The 26,750-nt window shown below is 46.9% G+C and overlaps 1 protein-coding gene across 3 annotated transcripts in view; it reads right to left on the bottom strand.

Moving 5' to 3' along the window:
- Positions 1-3,555: 3,555 nt before the first annotated feature.
- LOC144178196 (carnitine O-palmitoyltransferase 1, liver isoform-like) overlaps positions 3,556-26,750 on the bottom strand; it is a 48,847-nt gene continuing 25,652 nt past the window's right edge. For all 3 annotated transcript variants that reach the window (XM_077705842.1, XM_077705843.1, XM_077705844.1), the window contains 8 exons: positions 23,209-23,342; positions 22,429-22,628; positions 21,125-21,278; positions 17,676-17,747; positions 15,031-15,191; positions 9,891-10,047; positions 8,939-9,055; positions 3,556-5,276 (listed from right to left, as the gene is read on the bottom strand). In XM_077705842.1, coding sequence (XP_077561968.1) covers positions 5,088-5,276; positions 8,939-9,055; positions 9,891-10,047; positions 15,031-15,191; positions 17,676-17,747; positions 21,125-21,278; positions 22,429-22,628; positions 23,209-23,342 — 1,184 coding nt within the window. In that variant the 3' untranslated portion in view covers positions 3,556-5,087. The remainder of the gene's footprint in view (positions 5,277-8,938; positions 9,056-9,890; positions 10,048-15,030; positions 15,192-17,675; positions 17,748-21,124; positions 21,279-22,428; positions 22,629-23,208; positions 23,343-26,750) is intronic.

Below are 26,750 nucleotides of genomic sequence, written 5' to 3'. Positions count from 1 at the left end.
CCAGTTGATCGTTTGTCGATCGCCCCACCCTAAAGCCTGCCTGGCAGCTCTCGAGAAGACCATTGTACTCGAGGAAGTACACGAGCCTGCGATTGATCATCTTCTCGAAGAGCTTGCACAGGCAGCTCGTCAGGGCTATTGGACGGTAACTTGAGGGGGACGACGGGTCCTTTCCCTCCTTCAAGAAAGCCACTACAATGGCCTCCCTCCAAGAGTGTGGAATGTGCCCCGAAAGCCATATTTTATTATAAAGATGTAGAAGTACTTCAAGTGTGTCTGCGTGTAGGTGTTGTATCATTGTGTATGTAATGTTGTCTGGGCCTGGAGCTGAGGGTTTACACGTGCTCAGAGCAGCCCTCAGCTCATGTAGTGAAAACAGGGAGTTGTACGAAGTCTGTGATTTGTTGTTGTCGTGTAGGGACTTCTTTTCACAAGAGGCTTTATGTTTCAGGAAAGTGTTCGTGTAGTGTGCTGAACTGGACACGTGTTGGAAGTGTTGTGCGAGTGTGTCAGCCTGGTCTTCCAGAGTGTCCCCTGTTGTACTGACCAGGGGCAGGCTGTGTGTCTGTTGTCCTTTAAGTTTGCGTATACGTGTCCATACTTTCCGTGTGTCTGTGTAGGAGTTTATTGATGTTATGAATGTACGCCAACTCTCTCGTTTTGCCTCACGGCGCACACGTTTTCCTAATGCCTTCGCCCGTTTGAACAAGAGGAGGTTTCCCGACGTAGGGTACCGACGAAGGATACCCCACGCCTTGTTCTGGGCCTCTCGCACCCGCCTACAGTCCTCATTCCACCACGGCCTCCGCTGGTTGCGCGGGGCACCAGAGACGTGGGGAATGGACTTTTCGGCGGCGTCGAGGATGTGCGCCGTGAGGAGTTGGGTAGCTTCTTCAACGTGTAGGTGTCCTATGGATGTGTGGTGTAGTTTGGATGTCTCTGTAAATGTATTCCAGTTAGCTCGTGCTTCATTGAACCTATTATGGGAAGATGAACTGGTTGGGCCTTTACCTATATATGTAAGTGAGGTGGGGAAGTGGTCACTGCCATATGGGTCAGTTCCCACACCCCACTCGAGAAGAAAAAAGAGAACTGCGGAGCCAATCGCCAAGTCAAGACATGAGTATGTGTTGTGTCCTATGTTATGGTATGTAGGCTGTTTACTGTTGAAAAGGCATGCTCCTGAAGATGTAAGGAATTTCTCTATGAGGCGACCTCGGGCATCCGTGCGAGAAGAGCCCCAAAGAGTGTTGTGAGCATTAAGGTCGCCTGTCAGGATGTATGGTTCGGGCAGCTGGTCAACCAGCGCCTCGAAGTCAGAGCTTAAAAGTGAAACATCAGGAGGAATGTATATGGAGCATACCGTTATCAACCTATTAAATAATATCAAGTGTATTGCTACAGCCTCAAGGATAGTGTTCAGAGTGACAGGGTGGCAGGCTAAGGATTTCCGGGCAATTATGGCCACACCGCCAGAAGAGTGTGTGCAGCCATCCCTGTCCTTTCTGAACACCATGTAACTATTCAAGAAATTTGTGTGCCTGGAATTCAAATGTGTTTCCTGAACACACATTACACTTGGCTGATTAGCATGCAGTAGTTCGTATACATCGTCAAGATTTTTAAGAAGGCCTCTACAGTTCCATTGAATTATGTTTTCTCTTCCCATTATTTAGTGTGAGAGCTACTGGAGTGTGTGTGTTTGTTTATGTGTCGTCTTTCGGGGCTGTGACTCTCGCCTTTTTTGGCTTGTCGGGAGGCTTTGGCGTCGGGACGCGTTCCTTGCGCTGCGTTGCAAGCAGGAACGGCCCGACATCCATGTCGTCGTCGGATGTCCGAGGGGTGGCCGACGGACCGGGCCCCCCGGACTTGGCCCCCCCTCGGGAGCCCTTCGTTTTAGCCGCCACCGCCGAGGGCGTCCGGGGCGCCAGAGGTGGCACGGGCGGTGCGGTGGCGGTGGGAACCGGTGCGGGGCCCGTGGTGTCCATCACCTAGGTACCCCCCAACGGACTGGAGGACGGGGAGACAGAGGTGGGAGCGGCACCGGTCCCGACGAAAGAGGTTGCCACCACAACCGCTGCTGCCTCAGCAAGCGGCGTGATGGCGGGTTGGGCTGCCAGAGGCAACCCAGGGGGGGGCGGAGGAGGGACCAGGTCAGACTCGCTGAACTGGGTCCCTGTGGAAACGAGACGCCGCTCCGCCCCCCGGCGAGCTGTGTCGGCGTACCTCCCCAGGGGGAAAGAGGCGAACCTCTTTCGCGCCTCTGGGAAGGTAAGGTTCTCAGTGACTTTCACCTTGATGATCTCCTTCTCCTGTTTGAATTTCTCGCATGTTCTAGAGTAGGCCCCGTGGGGCCCCTGGCAGTTAGCACACATGAGGGTTTGCGATGGGCAGTTGTCTGATGGATGATCGTGTTGTGCGCACTTGGCGCATGTTAGTCAACCACGGCAGGCGGTAGTGCCATGCCCAAACTGCTGGCATTTAAAACACCGGCGGGGGTTGGGGATGTATGGCCTGACGGGGCAATGAATGAAACCTGCATTTACTGATTCAGGAACTGTGGAATGGTCAAAAGTCAATATTACATGTTTTGTTAGGATTTCCTTGTTATCTCTACGAATCATGATACGCCTCACTGCTGTCACACCTTGGTCCTTAAGGCCTTCCAACAGATCGGTGTCAGTTTCATTCATTAGATCTGACTCAGAGATCACACCCTGGGAGCTATTAAGGCTGCGGTGGGGTGTGACCCTGATGTCGAGATCTGCGATGCGAGTTTGAGTCAAGAGATTTGTAGCTTGTTGCTTGTTATTCACTTCTACAAGAACTTCTCCTGTTCTGAGTTTTTTGGCTTTGTAGGACTGACCAACAATGCCCTCAAGAAATTTGGAGATCAGGAAGACAGACTTTGTGGCAAGGGGGTTCGACGCATCAACAGATTCGATTACCAAAAACCTAGCATAGTTGTCCGGCTTTCGGAAACTCGTCGTTGGCAACGGAGGAAAGGATACTTCGGTGCGGCCCCTTTTAGGGGGCCGATCTTTGGATTTGGAAAATTTGGAAGCCATATATCATAGTATAAAGCAGGGAGACGGGGGTACTTTCTTCTTTGACCTTACCCTGGTAGCCAAAGAGGTCCCGGAGCTCCCTGCCTGGTGAACAGACAGGGAGCCCATCCGCCGGAGCTTGACCTGGGCTCCGACGACCACCGTTCGTGGTTTCTAACCCTCCACCTATAAACACGTCACCACGGTTGGATCCAGCTTATGTTTGGGGGCTCGGGGTCCGCGGTATCGCCAGTACCGTCACCAAGATTGCTCAAGGTGCCCCGTGCGGGGTCGACTATCGTCTTTCATCGACATTTCCAACAAAGTGAGCAGATATGAGGCCAATTTTTCTCAAGAGCAAGAAAGTATTTGTTTGCACTAAATTATTTTTACAACAAAGTTTGTACAAGTGCAAGCCTACTTCAGCTCATTTAGCGCACACTGTCTACATGATCATGCATCTTGAATACAGGACCCACTTTAAAGAAATGTGAAAGAATATACAAAATTCCACAAAATTCATACTTTTATTACCATTATCATCCACATAAGCGCTGTTTGTTGCCTTAGCCACACACACACACACCCTTTAAGTAAGTAAGCATTCACAATATACATAACAGCTTCAGTTGCATATACTGCACTGTGAAGTAATGCAAAGGTTGTCTTTTCATTATACCACGACCAGTCCAACTTTCCACAGTAAAAAAATAAAAACGCTAACATAAGAGAACACTTTGCATTGGTATGTCATCTTGTCAGCCAGCAAGCTTTCGGAGGTGTATCACAAGGACTTGTCCTAAAAATGTGAGCAAGATAAAAGCAACATCCAGTGATGCATCAGCCAACCACGCAAACATCTGTATAGACACACACTGACTAACCATACAGACCTCGTCAATAACAACCACTGCCTGAAAAATCACAGTGCCAAAACTGTATGTAAAAATATCTGTTCAAAATGGTCAAGCATGAATGATGAACAGTCCCACATAAAAATATGAAAATATGCTTCCACGATTCAGCACTTAGCAGGTAAGTACACAATACAGGTTACAAAGAGTTTCTGTTTGGCTAAAAGCAGCGGGCCAGACACACTGCATGACTCAGTGCAACACTCATTAGAGGTATGCATCACGCCACAAGCACATTTTGCACTGGCACGTCACCTTGCAAGCAGGGCTTGCCTTTCAAAGCCACCGCTTTAATAGAAGCGGGAGGCCTCTCCACACCTGAAGCTCTCTCAGCGGCTATCACACCACAAAGCACTAACATTGCACAACTTTTCCCACCAGCCAAGTAGAAGCTCTGGCTGTTCTTCCCCATTTTTGAAAGAATCCGCCTCATCACAATGTGCATTCCATTTCAAGGTCCACATGGGTTTGTCGAGAAAGTCCGGCAGAAGCACTAACGACGCAGCGGCTAATCTTCTTGTTCTTTGAAGGGCAAAGTGCGTCAAAATAAATAACTCGTTTTGAATGAATTCTTGATGCAGCATGCCATGTTGCAACTTCAAATGAATCAATTTCACTGCCAACGCCATCATCATAATCACATGGAGCTGAACATTCTGGGGGCGGAATTTTTTTTGTACTCTCAGAAAAAAGGTTTGAGCATGTACACGGAAATTCTTTAAGGCAACGTGCACATTTACCTCAGATCAGCAACCCACCAAAAAGCTAAAAATGATGATAGACCGCATCTGCCCAGTGCCAACAAGGCAGTTCTGCTCTTTTAATGCGGTGTGCCACTGTCAGCGCAAGTGAACGTCCCTTGTAAAACGTTCCTTACGGTGCACGAAGTGCAGCAGCCATTTTGTTTAACCTTGCTAAATGCACAAGTCCACTAAATGGTGGCACGCTAAAAAGTCCTCTAACTGTTGAAAGTGTACACTCAGAAGGCTTCCTCAAGTGTGTGGCACATTGTCAGCATGCACTATTTTACAGGCCTGCCTTTTGAGCGATGGTGGAGACGTGGACGGTGCCAGAAAATCTCGTGAGGTAACGCGACAACAATGCACGCTTGCGGCTGCCGTTTGTCTCAGAATCCAAACAGTGACTTCATCTCGTCCATGCTTTCTTCGATTGCTTTGACAAACCTCTCGGAGTCTGTACTTGGGCAGGACCTCTTTGACGACACGTGAAAGAAGATCTTGGAGTTGTTGGGGATGATGTAGGACACCCCGTACCCGTCATCAGACACTGGTCCGAAGCCACCGCCCGGAGAAATCTGCAGAAATTCACAACAGTGGGAGGCAGATAGCTGTAGTATACCTTCGGATGTGCTTTGACAGCCACATCATTTGCACAAATTAGTTTAAGCCTGCTTTAATCTCCCAAATGCAATAAATGTGAGCACAAGTGGTTTATTAGAATAGCTGGCACCAAAGTTGACAGCTATTGAGGGGTAGAGGCCGGCATCTTTTAACCTACTTCACCACAAGGTGTAAACAGGTTGCGCATAAAAAATCCCAATACTGATGCGATTATATTGCTGAAACAGTGCTGATTATATTGCTGACTTATCTGAATGCTTTTGTTCACTGCTAACCGAGTTCACTTCAGCCAGTCAATGCTCGTCAAGCCTACTCGAAGAGCTGCATCTGCTGGTTGTGAATTCTGCTGTTGTGCTTCAGTGGCAAAGTCAAAAGAAGTGCAAACCTCAATAAATATGAAGACATGCACTTAATTCAGCAGCTGGAACTCCTAAGCTTTACGATGCTTGGTGCACACTTCAGGAAAGGAAGGAAGGAAACCTGTGGCATTCACAAAATTGGTGTTAATCAAATTAATGAGACTTGCAGGGAACAAAGAAGTTATCAAATGTGTTGTGCCACACTTAAATACTGTACGGCTAGCTTTTTAACCCTTTCACTGTCGGGTGTTTTTGGCTGTGACGCACCCTGAGTGTCGGCTTGGTTTCTGAAATATGAGAGAAGGAACATAGTGATTTATTTGACTATGACAGTGACCAGAACATAACGCATCGAAAGGAAAGCGTGTGGGTGAGAAACCGCCTTTCTTTCAGATATTTTCAGTTTGCCGTGCACGCTTCCGGGACGACGACCCCACCATTTCAACATCAGAATCTGACGCTGTGGAACTCGCAACCTTTTCTCAGATGAGAAACTCTCAGAATGCGAATCCGAGCTCAGTTCATATTCGGACGCTAGCAGACGCGGGAACAGAAAAAAAAAAAAAGAAAAAAAAACCTAGAAACCCGTTGCAGATGGCACAACAACCCTTGCACCCATAATCGCACGCGTGCCGCATGGCCACTCCTCCCTACAGAGTACAGTGCGCGTAGCAACCAAGCCCCCCAGCAAGGAAGGCTGGGCGCAGTCGCTCCGTACTCTTCAATATACCGTTGTGAGAGCTAGCGAGTGAAAATACGAACGGGAACAGTCCGCTTTGCGCTATGGCGCGAATTTTTGAACTCCCAATGGAGAAAGTACCGGTACGTCAGTGACATTACGGAGGGGCAATGCGAAAACGTACTGGTACGTCAGTCACAGTGAAAGGGTTATTAAGAACTGAAGCATCTCCCCCGAGGGTATGGAGAACATATAGCCTTGCATGACACAGTTCGCGCTATCTCCTCCAGCAAGGAATTTGTTAATATTGGCAATCAGTCTTAACGACATTATCACATATCAAGAGCTCTCTTGTTCTTGTTTACTTCTCCCCAGCCGTTATTACACAGCGGAACTTCTGCACACTGGCTGGAGACGACGACTGTCCTGGACTGGCACGCGTCTACTGGTATGCGCCCTCATTTCCCATGCTTTGCTTCCCTAAAGCTCCTCAAGAGGGTGAAACGATCTGTTGTGCACGCAACCCAGCACTTAAATTAGCAAGACCGGCGATCGCAACTGGACTTTGTGACCCACCACCGTGTCTCAGGGGCTAAGGCGTTGTGCTGTTGAGCCCAAGGGTGCAGGTTCGATCCCAGCCGCGGAGGCCACTTTTCAGACGGAGGAAAAAGAAAAAATTCAGGGAAGACTGCACTCGCGCACAAGACTTGAGTGGCGAAGCTGTTGTAGGTGAGCATTGCCAGACACATAGTTAAGTTTCAGTATGATTGTGTATTAGCATAGCTGCGGTGCCAGCAACTGCCATCATATGCACCGAAGAGGTTGCCGTATTCTTCGCGGCAAGTGGTGGATGCAAAGTCATCCTTGTCAGTGTAGACTTCCACCAGCTCAACTGATGAAGCTTGCACAAGTCGCACAAAGCCTGAACCATAGCGAAGCTGCAGGATTTCATTATATGTGAGCACTGAAAGACACATCACCACGCATTTGTACAAGTTAGAAATTGTTTATTTAGATGTTCTGTCGCTGCTTTGCACTGTGCTGGTATGCACCGATATCGTTCTGACATGCTTGGCATGAGGAACCCCACATTAAAGCACAGAAAGTAGCGTGGTACTACTGTGTATGACCGAAGCGGTACAAGCAGCAGAACCTATAAGACGAGGCTGCTTAGCAAAATTGAGAGAGCGCAGTCTAAGTTATTTTTAACTTTGGACGAGACTCATATAGAAAGTGTACTCGTTCAATTTCAAGAGAGCTGAATCCCAGGCTCAATGGACTTCAGCAGTTCCATTAACTCTTTCGTTACGGCGGAAAAACGGCCGATTTTGAGTGCTCCCACAAAACGTTTTTTTTCTCTTGAGCTACTGGACACACTTAGCCTTGCTATGCATGAAATTGTTGCTCATCCAAACACAAAGCAGCAGTTTTGTTAAAGGTACAATTACTTACAGTTTATTCGTCAAGTAACCAGAAAAAAGCCCCGAAGAAAGTATAGGAAAAACACAAATCGGCAATTTTACCGGGACCAAAAATTATTTCACGAATTTTAAGATATACAAATTGTTCCTACGTTCCTTGGCTATGATTCAATATATAAATCAACAGTGTGTACCTTGTTTGGGATTTTTGAGGGCCCGTCAACCTAGCGGAACTGACAGCTGTGCCACGCCGCGAAGGCACTCAAGGGTGAGTGAGTCTCTGTAAAATGCGCATCCAAGTACGCTCTTTTGCGTTCTCACACAAAATCCTTATCAGTTCGGTGGTAAAAAACAAGAAAAAAAATCCAGCACTCTCGAGAAGCGTCACACCTAAACCCTGCAGCGGTAATCTGACACGAGCGCCAGGTTATCTTGAAAGTAATAGCGCGATATGGCGGGGTGCATTTGGCAATGTATCCTGGCCGTACGTTGTCAAGACACTAAACACAAAATCAAAACCGCAGTCGTCAGATAAGAAGCACATTTTGTTCATAAATACAGCACGGAGTCATAACGAAATTACTTGCCAGCACTTGTTGAAGTGCGAGGCACCTGAAACGGAGCTTCGTCGTCCGAACTGAAATCTGAAGATCCCACATCATTGATTGACCCTCACTGCTGCTGGAATCAGAAAAATCGACAGCAGTCGCTGCCGAAGTGCTTGCTACAGCAGTCCGACTGTGCGAGCGCGGCACGAACCCTACGCCATTTTTCCTCCTGCTCCCCTCTACCTTCGGTTCAAATTTCTCTTGCTACACCGCCACCACACGAGACACATAAACAAACGAAACCGAAATTGAAAGAGAAGTTGCCAATGAACACATCAGATGGCGATAGTTGTCTGTGGAGCGCGGGTTTCAGATTTTGCGGGAGATTTGAAATCATCGGACGCCGGCTTCCGATTGCCTATGGCACCGTCGTGAAAGAGTTAACCTGCTGATAAGCACTACACGCAACCCCATCTATCCTCAAAGATTATAACGAACAATCTTCCTCCTCTTGCTGGATTAACTCAGAGGAGGGACAAGAGCTTTATCAAGGGTGTTTTTCATATGTGCTAATGCTCTGCACCACTAATGTGCCCCCTTAACACTCACCTTGTTCCAGAACACTTCCAAGTCTGCATCAGGAGAGTAGTCCAGTTGCGTGTGTGGTGTCTGGCTTGTAGACAGTGTCCACGGTCGCATCAGGACGTTGGTCAGGAATTCACTTTCCTGCAAGCAAACAAATACTAGTGGAGGCACAGAAGAGTCGAGACATAATTTAGGACGCACAACTAATTAATTGCGGGGTTTAACGCGCCGACGCAACTCAGGCGATGAGGCGCGCCGTAGTGGAGGGCTCCGGATTAATTTTGACCACGGGGGGGATCTTTAACGTGCGGCGAAATCTCGTACACACGGGCGTTTTTGCTTTTCACCTCCATCAGAAAAGCGGCCGCCGCAGCCGGGAATCGAACCCGCGACCTCGTGCTCAGCAGCGCAACGCCTTAGCCACTGAGCCACCGCAGCAGGTAGGATGCACAACTAGCGGCGTCCCTACGGGTATGGCAGCGACTTCCTCTTCAGCCCTTGAGATATGCAATCAAAGCAAGCTGGCGTCTCGAGTGTTTTGCTGGGTAGCCGTCAATTCATGGTTGAAGCTACAGCATCAGAAGGACGAACCGCACCATGAGCCCTGTTTCTTTTATTTGCAGAGGTTTATGAATTGCTCGCTGGAAAATAATTTTAGTATTCCAGCCTCGTCTCCAGCTGTATAGGCTCAATGGACTTCACAGGGGCTCAGTTTGGTGCTACCAGAATATCAGCACTTCCAAGTCGAGTAGTGAACGAGCCCCACGTGTGATTCTTCTGGCCAATAAAAAAGCCCTTCTTTTTTTTTCCTTCAGGTGTGAAGTTCCTGAGGAAGCTGTAGAGCTTTCCTTTCCAGCTGCATTGCAAATACACATCAAATTTTCCCTTAGCGTAAATCTAATTCTCAGGCAGGTGCAGATTTCATTGTCACTGTAGTACAAATATTTGCGACGCCACTCTGGAGCCCAGCACTCACGCATTTGAGCCCCTTGCAGGCCACGTAGAGTGCAAAGAGGTGCCTGTCCACCCCCTTGCCGCTCATGGCGTCCCTGTACAGGGTCTGGTGCTTGACAGTGGCCCGCTTCAGCAGCCGGATCTTCTCCTCCGTGCTCACGCTGTTCTCCACCATGGCCCTGGGCCAATGAAATCGGGGGAGCAGACATGAGGGAACCACAGTCTGTAACAAACAGTCAATCTCGTCTGCACACACTAGATTTAATACCATGAGTAGAAATGAATTCCATGAATGCTACCATCTTTTGCAAGACTACGTCCAGAGGCAGGCACTCTGATAAACTGCTGCCCCCCACTTCAAGCAACGAACAGGTCTCCCCACCTTACACTCCTGCAAGTTAAGACATCCCATATGATAGAAAGCTGTGGTGAAACTAATACCGGGAGTCAGCTTCCCCTGTAAGCCTCCCCAGTGCTTTCTAGAGGAAATTACAGACACAGTCAAACCCGGTTATATTGAACTCACAAAAAAAACACCTATCAGTTCGATATAGGGGATAATTCGATATAAGAAAGCAAACGATTTGGACGTCGTAAAAGCACAAAGCATTTATAAAAACAATTTATTGACGAAACTGCCTTACTTTCACATGAAACAGTCTTACATTCTCTGCTTGAAGTACCTTGCTGCCTGAGACAGTATGCACTTCTCCACACTGTCTTAAGGGGGCAGTTGGGTCTTTGGGGCCGAAAAACGGTCAAAAAAAGCGTTTTCTGAAAAATGTCATTTTCGGCCTTCACGGTCATTTTTCTGTCAGTCTGTAAATTTCCTCATAAAAAGGAACCATATTTTGTTGTTATTATATTATAATAGCATTTGAAAGTGCACTCTACAGCTCAGTTAGCGCAGAATTCGATGGTGAAACGGCACTTTTCTTGCAATGCAAAGCTATCATTTCATCCTCAGATATCTCGGCACCCAGAACAGGTACAACTATAATTCTTTTTGCTTCTGATACCGAAATGTGTGGAGAATACAATGTTGGAAACAAATTTTTCAAATGGAGGCTTTGGAAAATTATTATTGTGTTCAACTGGCACCACCTGCGAGCCATTTCTGGCAGAGAGCGGGAGAAGCGAAGTTCACCGTGTTGTAAAACGACCAAAAATAGCTAAATCAAAAAAGTTCTTCCTACATTGTATTCTTTAGTCATTTGTCTGCCTAGCGACGTGATAATTGCCATTCTGTGTGGAGTGGTTATTTTGTAACTGTGACCCAAAATAATGGCAATTAACCATGAATTAACTCGAAATATAATCAACTTACAAAAAGTCTAATGGCAGACTTGAAATCAGCACAAAAAACTCTATAATACCATCCAGTTTCATTAAAATTGGTTGGTAAATAAAAAAATAGCTCTAAGACCAGTCTGCCCCCTTAAGGGACGGAGCAGCTGAGGCCACAATGATTCACATTTGTGTTTGCGAAGAATCGCTGGACTAGTGCGAGTGCACCAATCACTTCGGAGGTTGTGGGCAAAGGATCGTCGTTGCTTTCCTCGCTGCGCCCGCTTTCGATTGCGCTCGGTACGATGTCAGCAGTGTAGTCTCCCAAACTCTACCACGGTCGTGACACCACCATCCACACTCACTAACCCGCCGGCCATTGACCAAGCAACGGCGTCTGGAAATTCCGATAGCTTGCTCAACACTTCGGCAACACCGGCAGTGGCTTCATTGCACTCCTCATGATTTTCAGTCATCGCCAGCATGCGCAAGCCAGCAGATTTGAAGTAATTTGTAGGGGTGTGCGAATATCAATTTTTTAATTTCGAAGCGAATTCGAATAATAAAAACAAAGTTCGAATCGAATCGAATATTTTTCGAATATTTTTCGAATACGAATACTTATTGTTTTTTGTAAAATTAATGTTTTCACCATCTAGAGACACAAAAACTGCAACTTTATTGCACAACAAATCACACAAAGTAAAATTAGGAATTACACAATACCATTGCACTCAACAGGTTAAGGTCTGCACTCACTTAAATGTTAACATGGAGAAAGGTTAACTGCTCGAAATGTTCGAGGAGCAGTGACAACCTCCTGCTCGTCACCACTTTACCAGATATCGAAAGCAGCCGCTCACTGAGACACTAGTGGCTGGCATGCCCGAGCCCGTGCACATTGCCGCGCGCTGATACAGTAAAATCTTGATGATACTAATCTCGCGGGACTGCGAAAAATATTCGCATCATCCGAAATTCGTATGAGCCAACACAGACCAAAAAATTTAGCGCTGAAAAAAGTTTTCGTTTATTTCTTTTCCTACTTTCGCGTGAAGAAATTCGTGATTTTTTCTGCTTTTTTTAACCCCCATGTCACAAAGCAGTTCTTTCTGGAGCACGTAAAGCTTTGCGCTCGTCTCCTCACTCGCTGTGCCCAAGCTCGCTACACGCCGCAACAGCCAAGCGTGAACCGCATGGTGCGTTTTTGCACGCGATTCGCTCGCCTCGGTTCTGCGAGCGCTGTATTTTCACGCCCACATCGACGATTTTGCGCCCGCAGTAGCGCCTACCTCGGTCAGAAAATGACGCACGACGCGCGCGGCAGAATGGAGGAGCCTGACTACTTGCGATGAGATCGAGACAGCCGGCTTGGCTCCGTCGGAGATGGTTAGGCTTAGCACCCCGGCAAATATTTTATGGGCGCTTTCACTAGCGGCGCGGATGATGTTTTATAGTAGCGTTTTCGCATGCATTATCAGCTCCTTTACCGCACAAGCAACTTCGTGTCTCCCTTGAGCCGCATTTTAAAGAGCGGTTAGAAGCGGTCGCTCGAGCGCCCGCGCTACTTCGCGGCTGGTGCCGACGCCATGTTGACGCCGCCGGCCGCGCCGCGCGCAGCGTGTGGGTGGTTTCGCGGCGGTGTCAGCGCGTTGGGCGTGCGCAGAGCGTTTTCGCGAGCAGAAAACGACAGCCCGGCCGTTTCTGGAGAAAGAGTGACAAACAGGGGAGCGAGAGCCGTCACTTGCTCGTTCGGCAGTCGGGTGCCTCGCCGGCTTGTTCGTATCTTCCGCCGGGCCGCGCAGGTCCGTTCGTAACAGCCGAAATTTTTCCCATTGCAAACGATGCAATTTCGCCGGACTTTTCGGAAATTCGTATCATCCCGAAATTCGCACCCCCGGAATCGTATCATCAAGAGTCCACTGTAAATAAACACCGATACAAACACGCTCTGAATTTTTTTTTTTTTTTTTTTTTTAGTTTTGGGTGGTTCGAATATTTCGAACAATTAAAGTGTCGTTCGAATCGAATCGAATACCAAAAAATTCGAATCGAATATTCGAAGTTTCGAATATTCGCACACCCCTAGTAATTTGTTTTTTTTAAACACATCTGCCCAGAACCTACTTCGAGACGGTGTTCTCGGCAGTCTCAAGCCTGATGGGGTAGTCCAACTTCTCACCAAGTTAAACTCGATTTATGATTGCCAGCTTCATGGCGAAAGGCAAACCCTGCCACTTCACGCTAGCCAGAGCCACTAAATACCGTACTTATCCGATTCTAACGCGCACTTTTTTTTCGGGAAAAATAGGCCAAAAAATCGCATGCGCGTTAGAATCAGATACGAACCCGAAACTGCCGAAACAGCGGAAATTTCGTCCCACCCATCGCCCTCGCCATCTCAAGACGGCGCCAAAGCTTTTAGCAATGATTTTTCGGACGCACGAAGCATAGGCGCCTAGGCTTTGCTATCGGCGTTCACACAAATCGTCAAATCGTTCAACTTGCGCGCTTGATAACAGCAATGGCAGCAGCAGCTCTCACACGTTCAAAATGAGTGGTCGACTGAAGCGTGCGCCTCTGGAGAAGCTTGCGGGATGGGCAAGCGAGGCGTGGGCCACGATCCCATCGGCCATGGTTGAACGTGTTGAACGTTCGTTCAGAAGTGTGGCATCACGAACGCGCTTGACGGACCGAGGACGAGATGTTGTGGGCAGCACAGTACGGTGGCTGTGACTCCAGGCGACCATAGTGTTGCGTCCAGGCCGCTGACGCAGTGAATGGCGGCATTATCCTTTCCCACTTCCCCTTCCCTACCAATCCCCTACCGACCCATCTATCCATAGCAGCGCGCAAGCGCAAGAAAATGGAATAAACGTGTCTTCAATCAATCAGAGAGGGGCAAGGAGTGAGATGAGTGAGACTACTTCAGGAAATAAATCGCCCGTTCCGCTCGCATTTGTTTTTCTTGCTCACAAAGTTCCACGCGCATTACTATTGGAGGTGCAAGTTTTTTCGTTTTTTTTTTTCCAAGAAAATCGAGTGCGCGTTAGAATTGGGGGCGCGTTAGAATCAGGTAAGTACAGTAAGTGTTTATTTAATGACAATAGCGCTAGCCACCATAGCTACACTTCCGAACAAGCCTACAACGCGCAAACAACGCAAACACAACGAACGAAAAAAATAGGCAAGGCGGGTGGGCTGGGATCATTTATTGCAAGGGGGCGTGTCGACAGCTCGCCCTACACGGCACGATGGTGCAGCCATGACAGGGAGAGTGCGATGAGGGAGGGCAAAGAGCTGCCTGCTGCCCATGAGCGGCTGGGCTAAACCATTTTCAGGGGTGTGCCGGCTGAATTTCTCCTCCACCTCAAGGCAAAGCCAACTTGGGGGGCACTTCTGCGGCAGTTCTCATTCGATATATTGGTTGTCGCTGGTATTTTTGTTCAAGATAAGTGTAGTTTTGGCTATTTATTGTCACTGTAAATGCACCACGTCCAGAATTAGTTCGATGTAAGCAGGTTCGATATAGTCGGGTTCGACTGCACAGTGATGTATCACTGGCACGGTTCCACTAAGCAGTCTACTTGTTTCCATCGTACAATGTGTCGGGTGCAGGAACCACAAATGCTGACATCCACACAAAGCTGACCCATGCACAAGGCTTTTGGCCCCAGAGAAAGGCTCCCAGGCAGCCACAGGTACTGCCCTTGCATCTTACATGCACAGTGGGGAACCCTGGATAGCTCAGCTTCACAAAGGCAGCAGGGGCACCCCTGTATCTTCAGTGCATTCAGCTATTTTTCAGTTCCTCTCGTGCACTTCAATGCCGCAGCGATGAGCTCAGCATGGTCCAGGCAAAGCTGAAGGCTCACCGGACAAATTCCGTAGCTTCAAGGGTGCACGACCGCACTGTCTCCGTTCGGCCATTCAGGTACAGCCTGGTCATGCTGGCCTCGTATGTCTGGACAAACTTCTTGTTCTCCTTGAAGTAGGCAAGCTGGATAGCCATCTGGATGAATGCATCCGGCGATACCTGCGTGCAGAAATGAAAATGAAAACGCTTGCCCACCGATTCAGACGTACCCATAGCAACTAGGAATTAAGGAGAGAAAGGTTTTTCAAAAGCTTGTAAACAACGCAGCTTTTCCGGAATACAGCTGCTAACTGAAGTGCAAAATCCACTGCCTATACGCCATTTCGTTAAAGTTGTGCAGAACTAGTCAGGTTATAGCTACCATTAGCCAATGAGATGAGAACAGGCACTCGGCATGGGACGAGCTGTTCCACTGCATTCTTCCACGCAGGAAGCAGGCATTGTGAACACCCCGGCATGCACTGCATCTCCTTCTGTGCTTTACAGAGCTGACAAAAAGGAGCCCAGTATCACAACAATGTGGCTTATATACATGAAAACAGGTTTAATTATGCCTACCAGCAAATACCTAGAAGACAAACACCTCTCTAACCATGAAATGAAATGTCCCAGCTACCCTTATTCTACTGCGACACCAACTACAATGAAAAGTAGTACAGTAAAGCTTCCTTATGATAAACTGCAAGGTACCTAAGGAAACAAATGCAGTACTGGGCACTGACTGGGCCTGTGAAGCTATCTCTGCAAGAAAGCATGTCAAGTTCAAATGCTTGAGTCCATGCTACGGAAACAATAAGGGTCAGTGGACATCCACAGTCCACGCCTATTTGTCAACTCTTATACTATTCATTGGTACAATTCCACGTTTGCATTCCCCCAGGCATTCATGCTAAAATAAATGCATGCCGTAATTACACCTGTTCAGGAGCCTTCAGATGATGAAGTACATTATCACTATCGATTGGAAGATAATGATCATCACTGCCATCCACAGAATGCCAGTCATGAAAAACAAACCGGTGATGAACACAGACTAAGTGTCCTGACTGACTACTGTATCATATCTTACGCAGATGCACCTCGTGTCGAACCCGCCCCTGTTAGATACGATAGTGCGGCGAGGGTACGCACCCTTTCTTGTCTCGCCCCGTATATAAACAGTGCTACAATAAAGATGCGGCGGCGTTCTTCCCATCACACCCCTGCGTCATGCCTCGTTCAATCACGCTAGCAATACAACTGTGTTGAGCTCCTTAAAACCCGAAAGCAGGCAATGCACAAATGGAACAATTAAAAGCCAGTTCATAGCAAAAATGGGTTTGCTCAGCCACTTTTCACAATGGCAACACAGTCGCTTTCATGTTTACTGATGTCGATGCCAGAAAAAGAAAAAAAAACAAAAACAGATCAGCACATTTGACCACTGCAATCCACCAGAATGAGCTCTTCAGTATTTTTCCTGCAATTATTTTTTTCTTTTTCTTTAAACCCAGTGGTCTATTTTTGCCCATACCTCAAAAGCACTAAAATACGTCAATCCTTTATTAGAGGTGTGTGAATATTTGAAACTTTCAATTACTGCACAAATAGCGTTTGCTATTTGATTCAATTCGCAGTTTCTGTTTTACCGTGAAAAGTATACTTACAAATAATCGGGCAATAAAAGTTGGCTCCCCGCACAACATGAAAACTTTCAAGCTTCCTTTCAAGCTTCCTCTGCACAACCTTGAAGCTGTGCAAGCGAGCCTAACTCACTGATACTTCAAGTTTGTGTTTCGTCTTTTCCTTTTACGGCCTGTGTTAAAATTTGATAGCAGTACGAGTTCATTAGTCAGTAACCAACTCACCCAGCTCTCTCTTTTAATTAAGCCTAACTAGTGAACCTTGCACCAAATAATATCTTGTCACAGCAGTAGCACGAGTGAGGAATCGAGATTTACTACGTTTAAACACTTCGTTCAGTTAAGGTACTGATTCCATCAGACTCTCACATGCCTCAAAAGGGCCACTCATCAATGACTGGAGGGATGCAGTTAGTGAAACCTCCTTCCTATTTCCACAGCGTGTTCGGTGATCCACATTTATTCTTGGCAATGTATGCAAAATTCTTGTTCCACTACTTTGCCATTTTGTCTTAATTGTTTAGAGTTAATTATTTCTGCCATTTTCTTACCAAGCACTAGTGCAGGGACTCTCAAATGTGTGAAGTCCTGGCTGCCTAAGTTATCTTTTTGAATTATCGTGATAAATTGAAATACGAACAACGGTGCAGGTGGTTTTTAGTATATGATCCGCATTCTAAGCGAGGGGCTGCGCCTATGCAGCTATAATAAGTTACCAGAGGGCTTTCCCAACCTTATGCCTGCTGTGCATACACGGCCTGACCGTTGTTCATATTTTTCAATTTGTCACGATGTTACGTAAGTTTTAGAGGCTGTATGTACATTAAAGCAAAGATATTTGAACGAAAACATTTGACTTGATTCAAATTTAGTTTTTTTTATTACTATTCGATTACCAGTTCCAAACCTGATATTCGCACACCATTATTCTTCACCATAATCGGACAAGCAGTTTGAAATTTCACCTTCCCCCCTGAGCACCTTGGCCGACAGCCAGCTGGACAAGAATTCAGCCACTCACCCCGCACTTCTTGATGATTCCTTTTCCCCACTTGTCGTGGTCCCTCACGAACAGGTCGAGGTCGTCATTGGCCTAGAAAAGCCAAAACCACACATTACACATTTACGAACAGTCTCATTTACACCGCTAGCTGGTCCTCCCATTTCGATAATTGCACCTAGACATTCAACGTAAGCAGGCAGATGGGACAAAAGATGTAAAACACATTGACACAGACACACCGCCTACGCATTTCTGTGTTTCAGTGATGTGATTGGCAGGATATATTTTGGAGCTGTTTTTGGAGTAGTCTCCTTTGGAGCGGCAAAACAAAACTTTGGAGAAACACGAAGCATGACACCACTGTATGCGGAAAGTAGATTTTGCATATGCCATATGCAAGTGTCGGAAAAGGACTAGAATGAGAAAAGCCCACCGTGCGTTTCAGAAACCTTTCTTCAGGAGCCCTTACAAAAGGCGCCCTGCCCTTTCTGAGGGGTACTGGACTCCTGCGAACGTGGCTAGCGCATGACACCGCAATCCGAGCACGGCGTGTGGGCGGGACGCCAGCTTCGAAGCGCTCAGATCAGCCAGCTCCATCTGTGGCCGGTGACCAAAGAGAACTTCAGGCTTAATATCGCTGCAGAATCTTGATTTTCACTTGCGCTGTAACCACGCACGACTTTCCGTTGCGTGAATTTTCACCACAGTATCCTCCCCTTTTTCCCATGGGTAACTTGGTTTGCCCAATTGGTGGCATTCTGGCAAGCAGCAACATACCATAGCTGCGCCTGCCGGCGTCGTTCCACGTGCGGGGGCAGCGCCACGGTGCCGGCACTGGCTGCACCGCGCACCGGCCGGGCGGGCGGGCGGGCCAGTGTGCGCACCACCAGGTCAGGGCAGCAGGCGTGTGTACGGTTCATTTTCGCTTACAGAAAGCGCCCATTGTTTACAGCTTTATCAATTTCTCACGAACGACACGCAAAATCTGACACTTCAGCTCAGCTATCGTCGCAGTCTGAAATGATGGTCAGGAAAGGCGCACTTAAGGTAGGTAAAAAGCTACCTTAAGTAGAGCTTGCTTTTCGGTCCGATAAGTTCGCGAAAAGGTGCCCTTTCAGCATAAGTTTGGTTCTTGAAATGCATCAAGACGCTGAGAAGTGTCCAAAGGGAAAAGTTCCACTTGACCCGCCGCGGTGGCTCAGTGGCTAAGGCGTTCTGCTGCTGAGCATGAGGTCGCGGGTTCGATTCCCAGCCGCCACGGCCGATTTTCTGATGGAGGCAAAAAACAAAAATGCCCGTGTGTACGAGATTTCGGCGCACGTTAAAGATCCCCAGGTGGCCGAAATTAATCCGGAGCTCTCCGCTACGGCGCGCCTCATCGCCTGCGTTGTGTTGGTGCGTTAAACCCTACAATCCATCAATCAATCAAAAGTTCTGCTTAAGTTAGGTTGGTGAATACGGGGACTAGAGGAGTCAAATGAATGACTTATGCAGACAAGAACACAACCCACAGGAACAACCCCAAAATGCATTCTATGAGTAACCAAATAACCAAAAATTACAGGGGATGCTTGAGAACTTTCTAGGAGTGTCAAGGTGAAAGCCTAGTCGAACCCCTTCCCCCTGTTGATCTCTCTGTGGAACTTCTAGGCTGTGCCTATTTCCCTTTCCCTTTCCCAACACACACTCCATCACCCTTTCTCAGAGCCCTCCTCCAGCGCTGCTGTTTCTTTTACTGGCTCACGTTCCTATTTTCTGCACCTCACAATGCATTCCGTAAAACGTAGAGACCTAAGGCCTTAACGCTTTCATGGCTGTGCCTATTCCCATCGATAGTATGCTATCGATGAATATAAATTGAAATTCTGGCGCTCTCCGAGCGCTTGTGGACCGCTAACACCATTCAAATGGTAGAGGAGGAAGCATTTTACAAGTTTCGCTTTCGAGTTTCATTTTTTCCACCGTGTGGGGGATTTTTAAATCTCCTTCGCCAGCGGGGAGACGAGCTCGCATGGTTTCAGTTATGGCGTCGCCACCGCTTGCTAATGCTTCGCGCGAACGGCAAATTTCGGTGGATTACGATCTAACAGAGCTTGAATCTGTGCATGATGGTAGCAGCACAGACACAGAAGACGACTTCGATTCGTCAGACTTTCCTACGTCAGCGAAAGTGCGTCAAGTCGCCCCGGACCATCACCAGGTGTGCACCTTTGAGTTTTGCTTTCTTCTCCAGTCGCTCTATCGTGGGCGCGCGCTGTTGTAAACAGATCCGGCCCTGTTCTAAAGGCCACAGCTCTTATCTGCGTGGTGTCATGTCGTGATGACAACATTCAGGTGAGACCATTTGGCGCCGGCTGCACAGAGAGCCGAGTTTTCTCCACAAAGATGGCCCGTTGTTGACCTTGGTGTAGTGCTCCGTTGCAGCGCGCGGCTGTTTGTTGATATTTTTTAATGTAAATAACTTTCGTACTTACACCGCTCATATTTGCAGTATTATTCTATAAACGTTTTGTGGTCAAAGCGTTTATTTCAAATTGTTTTTATGTCTACCGTGTGCGAAGTAGCACTGAGGTCATCATCAATTTTATTCTGTTTGTTACTTTTTTGTTTTCACAATTTTTTGTTAAAACTTCTAATGTGTCTGTTGTTTCAAATTATTACTGCTTGAAAGCCCCATTCTTCCTCTATCATGTCATAACCTACACTTTAGCATCCATCATTTTCTGTGCAAGAAAAAAATATATTTCCTGGACTACCCAGAAACAACTGGTAGGCACTTACGTTTATATAATTTTATGTATGTAAATAACTTTTGTATTTACAGAGCTAATTTTTGCAGAATTACTTTATGAGGCCCTTATGTTCAAATTGAATATGTCAAAATTTTTTATAAGTACCCTGTGCAAAGTGGCATTGATGTTTTCATGAGTTCGTTTTTCTTGTTATTTTTTTGCTTCGTTAATTTTGTAATACAATTTGTAACAAATCTGTTCTTTGACATTAGTGTTGCTGGAAAGCGCCATTCTTCCTCTATCATGTCATACTTACACTTTTTAGCATCGATCATTTTCTGTGGCAAGAAAAACAAAATATTTCCTGGACTACCCAGAAACAACTGGTAAGCACTTGTGTTTATATAATTGTATGTATGTAAATAACTTTTGTACTTACAGAGCTCATTTTTGCAGTATTGCTTTATAATACCCTTATGCTGAAATTGTATATTTCGATAAATCTTTATGTATATCCTGTGCAAAGTGGCATTGATGTTTTCATCATTTTGTTTTTCTTTTTGTTGCTTTTTGGTTTTGCCAATTTTTTTATAAAATTTGTATTAAATCTGTTGTTTGAAATTATTACTGTAAGAAAACCCCATTTTCCTCTATCATTTCATACCTTACACTTCAGCATCACTCGTTGTCTGTGGCAAGAAAAAAATATTTCCAGCTGATTTTTCCGCGTCCTACCTTCCTGGCGCTGACCAGGGCGGCCTGGATGTCCCTCTCCAGCTCGGGGGAAATGTCCCAGACGAGGCGCTGGGGACGCAGGATGCTGTACTGCTTGCACTTCTTTCCCGGCGGCATGCAGCGGCCAGACTCGTCGTACAGCTTCTCGAGCACCCTGCAAGGCACCGCAAAGCACTGGGCTGAAGAAGCAGCAGGGCGGCTGAGCCACACAGGCCGAGACACCAGCCTACGCTGAGCTGGACACCCCGCAGCCAGGCTGCTCAATTAACGGAGTCAGGCCATTGATCCCTTCCTTACGGGGCAGCACTTGTCGTCAGATTTTGACACGACTGCTCGTAATTTTTTCAACGGGGGCAGGTCAGAGGGGGGATTAGTGGCCACTTGGGTATTGAAAGATATTAAGCAGTGTGCAGGAGTGTGCCACTTACAGCGGCAGAAAATAAAGAACCAACACAGTTTTAAAAAGCGGCAAATTCAGAGAGCACTAGCTGTCAAAGCCACTTCCACAGAGATTCTCCAGGCACTACAAGGTGAAGATAAAGGCCCCGTCCTTTAATGGGGCCCTGAAAGGTGTTAAATGTAACAGCCTTTGTGGGTCTAGTTTAGCATGCATAAGATGAGGAGAAAGACTAAGCATCTTATCTCACTTATGGCCATTTTGATTAGGAATGGGATCTATGCTCTCAGCTGCAGGTGTGGGGAAAAGAAAAAAAAAGAAAAAGGGTGCCGTGAAACTTTTACCGAAGCTTCATATTGCTCAGGACTGAAAAAGGCCACATATAAAAACAGTCCCTACATAGCCTAATCTGTTAACAAAGCAGCTAATAGCTTCTCTTGAATCCACAGCAGAAACAGCAAACAAGCAAGGACAAGTGGTGGAATGAGACACATGGGTTCTCCCAGTCTTGTTCTTGCTTGTTTGTTGCTTTCATAACAGATTCAAGAATATGAAACGGCAACTTGCCCAAGCATACCAACGCTGACCAGCTAATAGCTTCACGCCACAGAATGCTAGGGTAAAGCAAAATTTTGCACCAGCAAGGGTGCACCAACATTAGTAACAATAATTGATGCACTTTTTAATCCCCACATTGTGTAGCCGTAGAGCAGTAAGCTTTTTCTTTGGGATCCAGCCGCAACTGATTTGCTATCCACCTGGCAAAGTTGCCCAGTGGCTAGCAAGCCACAATTAGAGGCTGGACCATCCAAGGCTGCCCCAGGCCCCTGAAGGGCACCAGATACACAGAAACATCTAAGAAAGGCAAGCCAGAGCCATGGGAGGGAGCCTGTCCAGCAGTACTCACTCTCTGGTCATGGCGTACTCCCACATGTGTGCCAAGGCCGGGGCATCAGCCATGCTGTGCTCGCAGTTCATGCCCGCCGTGGCATTCTTGAACACCTGGACGCTGAGCGACTTGTCAAACCAGATGCTGCGGCCGTCCCCGTGCAGCATCAGCTTGCCCCGCTCGGGCAGCGTCTGGGGCTCCAGGTCGTTCATGCTCACCTGCGCCAGCAGAGGGGGGTGTGGGGGCACACCTACTTTGTCGCTGGAATGTGTGGCATCCCACAACTCGTCCTTCCTGTGGGCTAATGTTTGAGAGGTGAAGTGCACAGAGGCAAGTTGCTCCCAGTAACGAAAGTGCCCCCCACTGGGTTGATTCATGTGAAAGTGCCATTTTGTATACGATCACGAGACTGCAATGGAAAAAAAGAAAAAGACCTCCCAGGCACCCACACAGTACGGCAGGCTTTTTTCATGACCCACAAGCAAAAAACAGCATTAGCGGATACGTTTTCATGCCATCACAGCACTCAGATACCAACATGTAGTGATAAACATGTTGCTTGTACCGTTCTCTGGAGTAGAACTGCATAAAGCTCTTTTAGAAGACTCTAAATTAGTTATCAAATTCAAAGAGACAATGATCTAAAAAACCACCAAGGTGGCAGCCATTAATACTGACCCTCCGCCCTGTAAACAACGATTTTGACCGAGCACGTAATGGCGGAAAAAAAAAACTTGCTCAGTGCAGCCCCAAGCCAGGATGCGCACGCAGAGACTGCAGCTGCCAGTTATGACTCACGAAGAACGTTGCCCTCTCGATGGCCTGCAAACTGTCCCTGTTGACTCCCTCGGAGAAGTGCTTCTGCCGGATCCTGGCCCACGCTGCTCGGTCAAGCGTCGTCAGGGCTGCCAGGGACGCCTCAGCCTCGGGGGCTGCTGGGCAGCAGAGGACAAACGGGTCAGGCCCGGTTCCCGCTCCAAAGGGTTCGGCAAAAGCACTGGATGTGACGACAAGTCACAAATGTGCATGCGACAAACCACCATACGTTGATTCAAGGGCAGGTGGATTGTGATTCCAGCCTTGCATAGCACGTCACTCTACTTTACTGCCCACCCATTAGCCACAGTACGTCGTTTACCAGTCAGCGAGGAGCAGATCACAATGTTGATGACAATGTGTTACCAAGTGTGGACAAATGTGCACACAAAATTCTGCTTGGCCCCACGCCTGAATCATATTCTGTGATACTAAAATTAATATCAATAGGAACAGCAACCACAAACACCCATTCTTTACAACAAAAAACATCCCTGCACAATGACCTTAAAGGAGCCATGAAGAGAAAACACAAGTTTGGTTCATTCAAAAGATTGCCTCGTTAGAATCATACTGACACCACTTTTAACGTAAACTTCGCTTAAATAAGCTACTTAATTAGAAATAAAGAGATTGGCCATGCAAGCCACTCGCTCATTTCCTCCAACAGAACCTATGATGTCATACCCGACAGCTCTGCAATTGGCGGAGGGCGGCAAAAGCAAACGCAAATTAGGCAGAGCTTATAAGTTTGCCAAACGAGCTATTTGCGCTTAAATTTAGGGCACATTCTTTTTAAAGCCCTAAGAATGGTGGGACAAACAGTGGAAGTTACGAAAGCACACGTAAACATAGAAGTACCGATGTGTACTGCTGTTGGTACTGCGCGCACTATGCTTGGTTTAGCTGCACAGGACTGTGGGGCTTTGGGGTTGTTTCAGACTACACTGGCCGATTGACGCAGGCGACAATGTCTTACGTGACCGTATTTGTAGTGCAAGCACCATGTTTCCCGAAACGATTGTCTCCATGAACAAAATAAAGCCAGGTACAAATACGTTCACAAACAAACGTTCACAAATGAGGCTGTGAAATACCAATACTAAGACTGAATACCAATACTGAATACTAGATACCACTGTATTCAGTTTGCAAACTTAACTAACTTATGCCTTTAAGAAGCCTTTCGTAAGTGTCTGAAAAGGATCAGAATAAGGAAAGGCCACCGCACACTTAAGAAACCTTCCTTAACTCTTTCGCAACCGCGCCTATTCAAAATCGTTCAATTTTATCTATACTTCGGGAGCGCCTTTTCATAGCGTTCCAGGCATTGCTCGAACAGGTAAAGCTGTTTGGAGTTAGATCAGAAAACGGCCTTTCAAAATCAGTTTTGTTTCCATTGTTCCAACAAAAATGTGATTTTGGACATGCGTTTGAATCACCTGGGCGTGGAAAAGGGGCGTGGTCATCGCGCGTCATTGCTACCAGAGAAGAATGCGTGCCACTCGTAATTACTCTGCACCAGCGTTTGTTTTTTGCTGTCATGGCGTGAATGGTGAACCAGCAAACGATTTTCAATCGTCAGGGTCGCACTCTGACAGTAATAATCCCAGAAAGTTTCTGAAAATGTCAAGCAGTGCCTGCTTACACAGCTACTTGATGATTTTAGGCAGTTTTATTGCCTTTGCGCATGATTCTAAGTTGTGTGGTAGTTCTACTTACCCCAGGACCATTCGCGAACAGTTTACAACAGTTTCGGTTTCATTTCTAAATTGCGAAATTCATATTTAGCGCTACTATGCAGTTACCCAACTTCAAGGGTTCCTGCCACGGCACCTTGAGCGTCCGCGACTGATCCTCAAACAAAGCACGCCGCTCCTGATTTCCCCCCACCCTAACCCGATTTCTGCGATAAGAACTTCAGATGCAAGTCAAAAGATCACACCCAATCACCAGATATCTGTTCCCCCCGAGGACAGCGCTTCGAACCGGCCTTACACTGCCAGCTGTTCGCCTTCCAGTTTCGTTTCCATACGAGGGTATCTCTGGGTGTCTAGTGTTGCTGCTTAGTTGAACTGCCTATTCGGACAGAGTCTCCAATAAGTTTTGTACTGTTTCATGTCAAAAATGTTAGGTGGCGCTGTAATGGAGGAGACTCGTTGTGCTGATCTTTTTATCACACAGCTGCTACTCGGCCCAAGTTCGCAGGGCACGATTCTAGCGCACCGCACCTCATTCCTGCAAGCAAGGCTACAATTGCGAATAAGAAGATGGTAATAAAGCTCAACTTTATGTTTTGAGAGATAACTGACCATGAACGTCAACAAGCATCAACCACGGCGTCCAGTTTTCAACTTCATGCATGTTTTTTTCCCCTATCGCGTGCTTGTCCTAAATATTGTGCTCGCTGTAAATGCAAAGTCAGTCATTGACTAGATGTTTTTACGTTATGTGGGGACAAATTGGTGCCTCTAATAATGTCAAACCGCCAGATTTATTCCAGGGAACCACCCGAAATTGCACAATTTGAATTGGAGGTTGGGCTTCACCGCATGGCACCAGCACCGTGCGTGCTAACATTTTTTTTCTATCTGACAAACTGTTTTGCGCAAGTCGACATTTTTTCTAGGGAGTGTTTTTTAAATGTTTCCCTACAAAATGTACCTATATTCTAGTTTTTTTTCTACTACCGGTGGTTTGATATACACAACTCCTTTTTCATAATTTTTTTCGACAACTTGACAAAAATTTTGATTTTGATATTTTTTTTGCAACTATTTTAACATTTTAAAAACTGGTTTTATTAGAAAGGCCGTTCAATAATCTTCATTTTGTGTTTCTGTAATTAGTGCTAACCAATTTGTTTAGCAGACAAAAAATGCTTTCTTGGACCCCTAAAAATCGGTCAATTTTCCAGCGGTTGCGAAAGCGTTAACGGGGACACCGGTCTTTGGGTTCAAAAAATGACCAAAAAAAGTTTCCTGTAAATGGCAATTTTTGAATCTGCAGCTATTAATAAAGTTCACCAATTTTATTCTCCCAGAAATCAGTATTTGCAGCATAATAGTGAGTTGAAATTATCGTGTGGTCAAATTTTCTTATGAGAGGACGATAAATAGGCATTTTTTTCATTGCGCGGAATTACCACTCTACTGTACCGATCTTGGCAATGTTGGGCTCATTTGAAAGCGCACTCTCTGTGCTTCAATTTCCCACCTCTGTTGCTTGCCTGCCCTCAGTGGCCGCTGAGAAAAAGCGCTACCACAAACAAGAAGAAAAACGTGGGGTCTAGTTCGCTGCTGAGCGCTCATGACTGCAACGAAGCCATCCGATTGGCAGATGCCGCCAAGCAACCTCTGCTTGCCAGCCCGCGGCGGACTGGGAGGGTGTCAGCTGCCATCGGCTGCGTCCGTGACGCAATATTAGAGTGTGTTGGCATAGTGAGTAGCGTCCGGTAACGCTACGACTATGGGTGCCGGGACCCAACTGGACAGGTGCGCATTCATTCCGCAAGGACGGTCGCC

The sequence above is a fragment of the Haemaphysalis longicornis genome, unplaced genomic scaffold (genome assembly GCF_048455015.1).
Source record: "Haemaphysalis longicornis isolate Haplotype H1 unplaced genomic scaffold, Haemaphysalis longicornis Haplotype H1 scaffold_4, whole genome shotgun sequence".
NCBI lineage: Eukaryota > Metazoa > Arthropoda > Arachnida > Ixodida > Ixodidae > Haemaphysalis > Haemaphysalis longicornis.
This window is presented reverse-complemented; position numbering and strand designations above follow the sequence as displayed.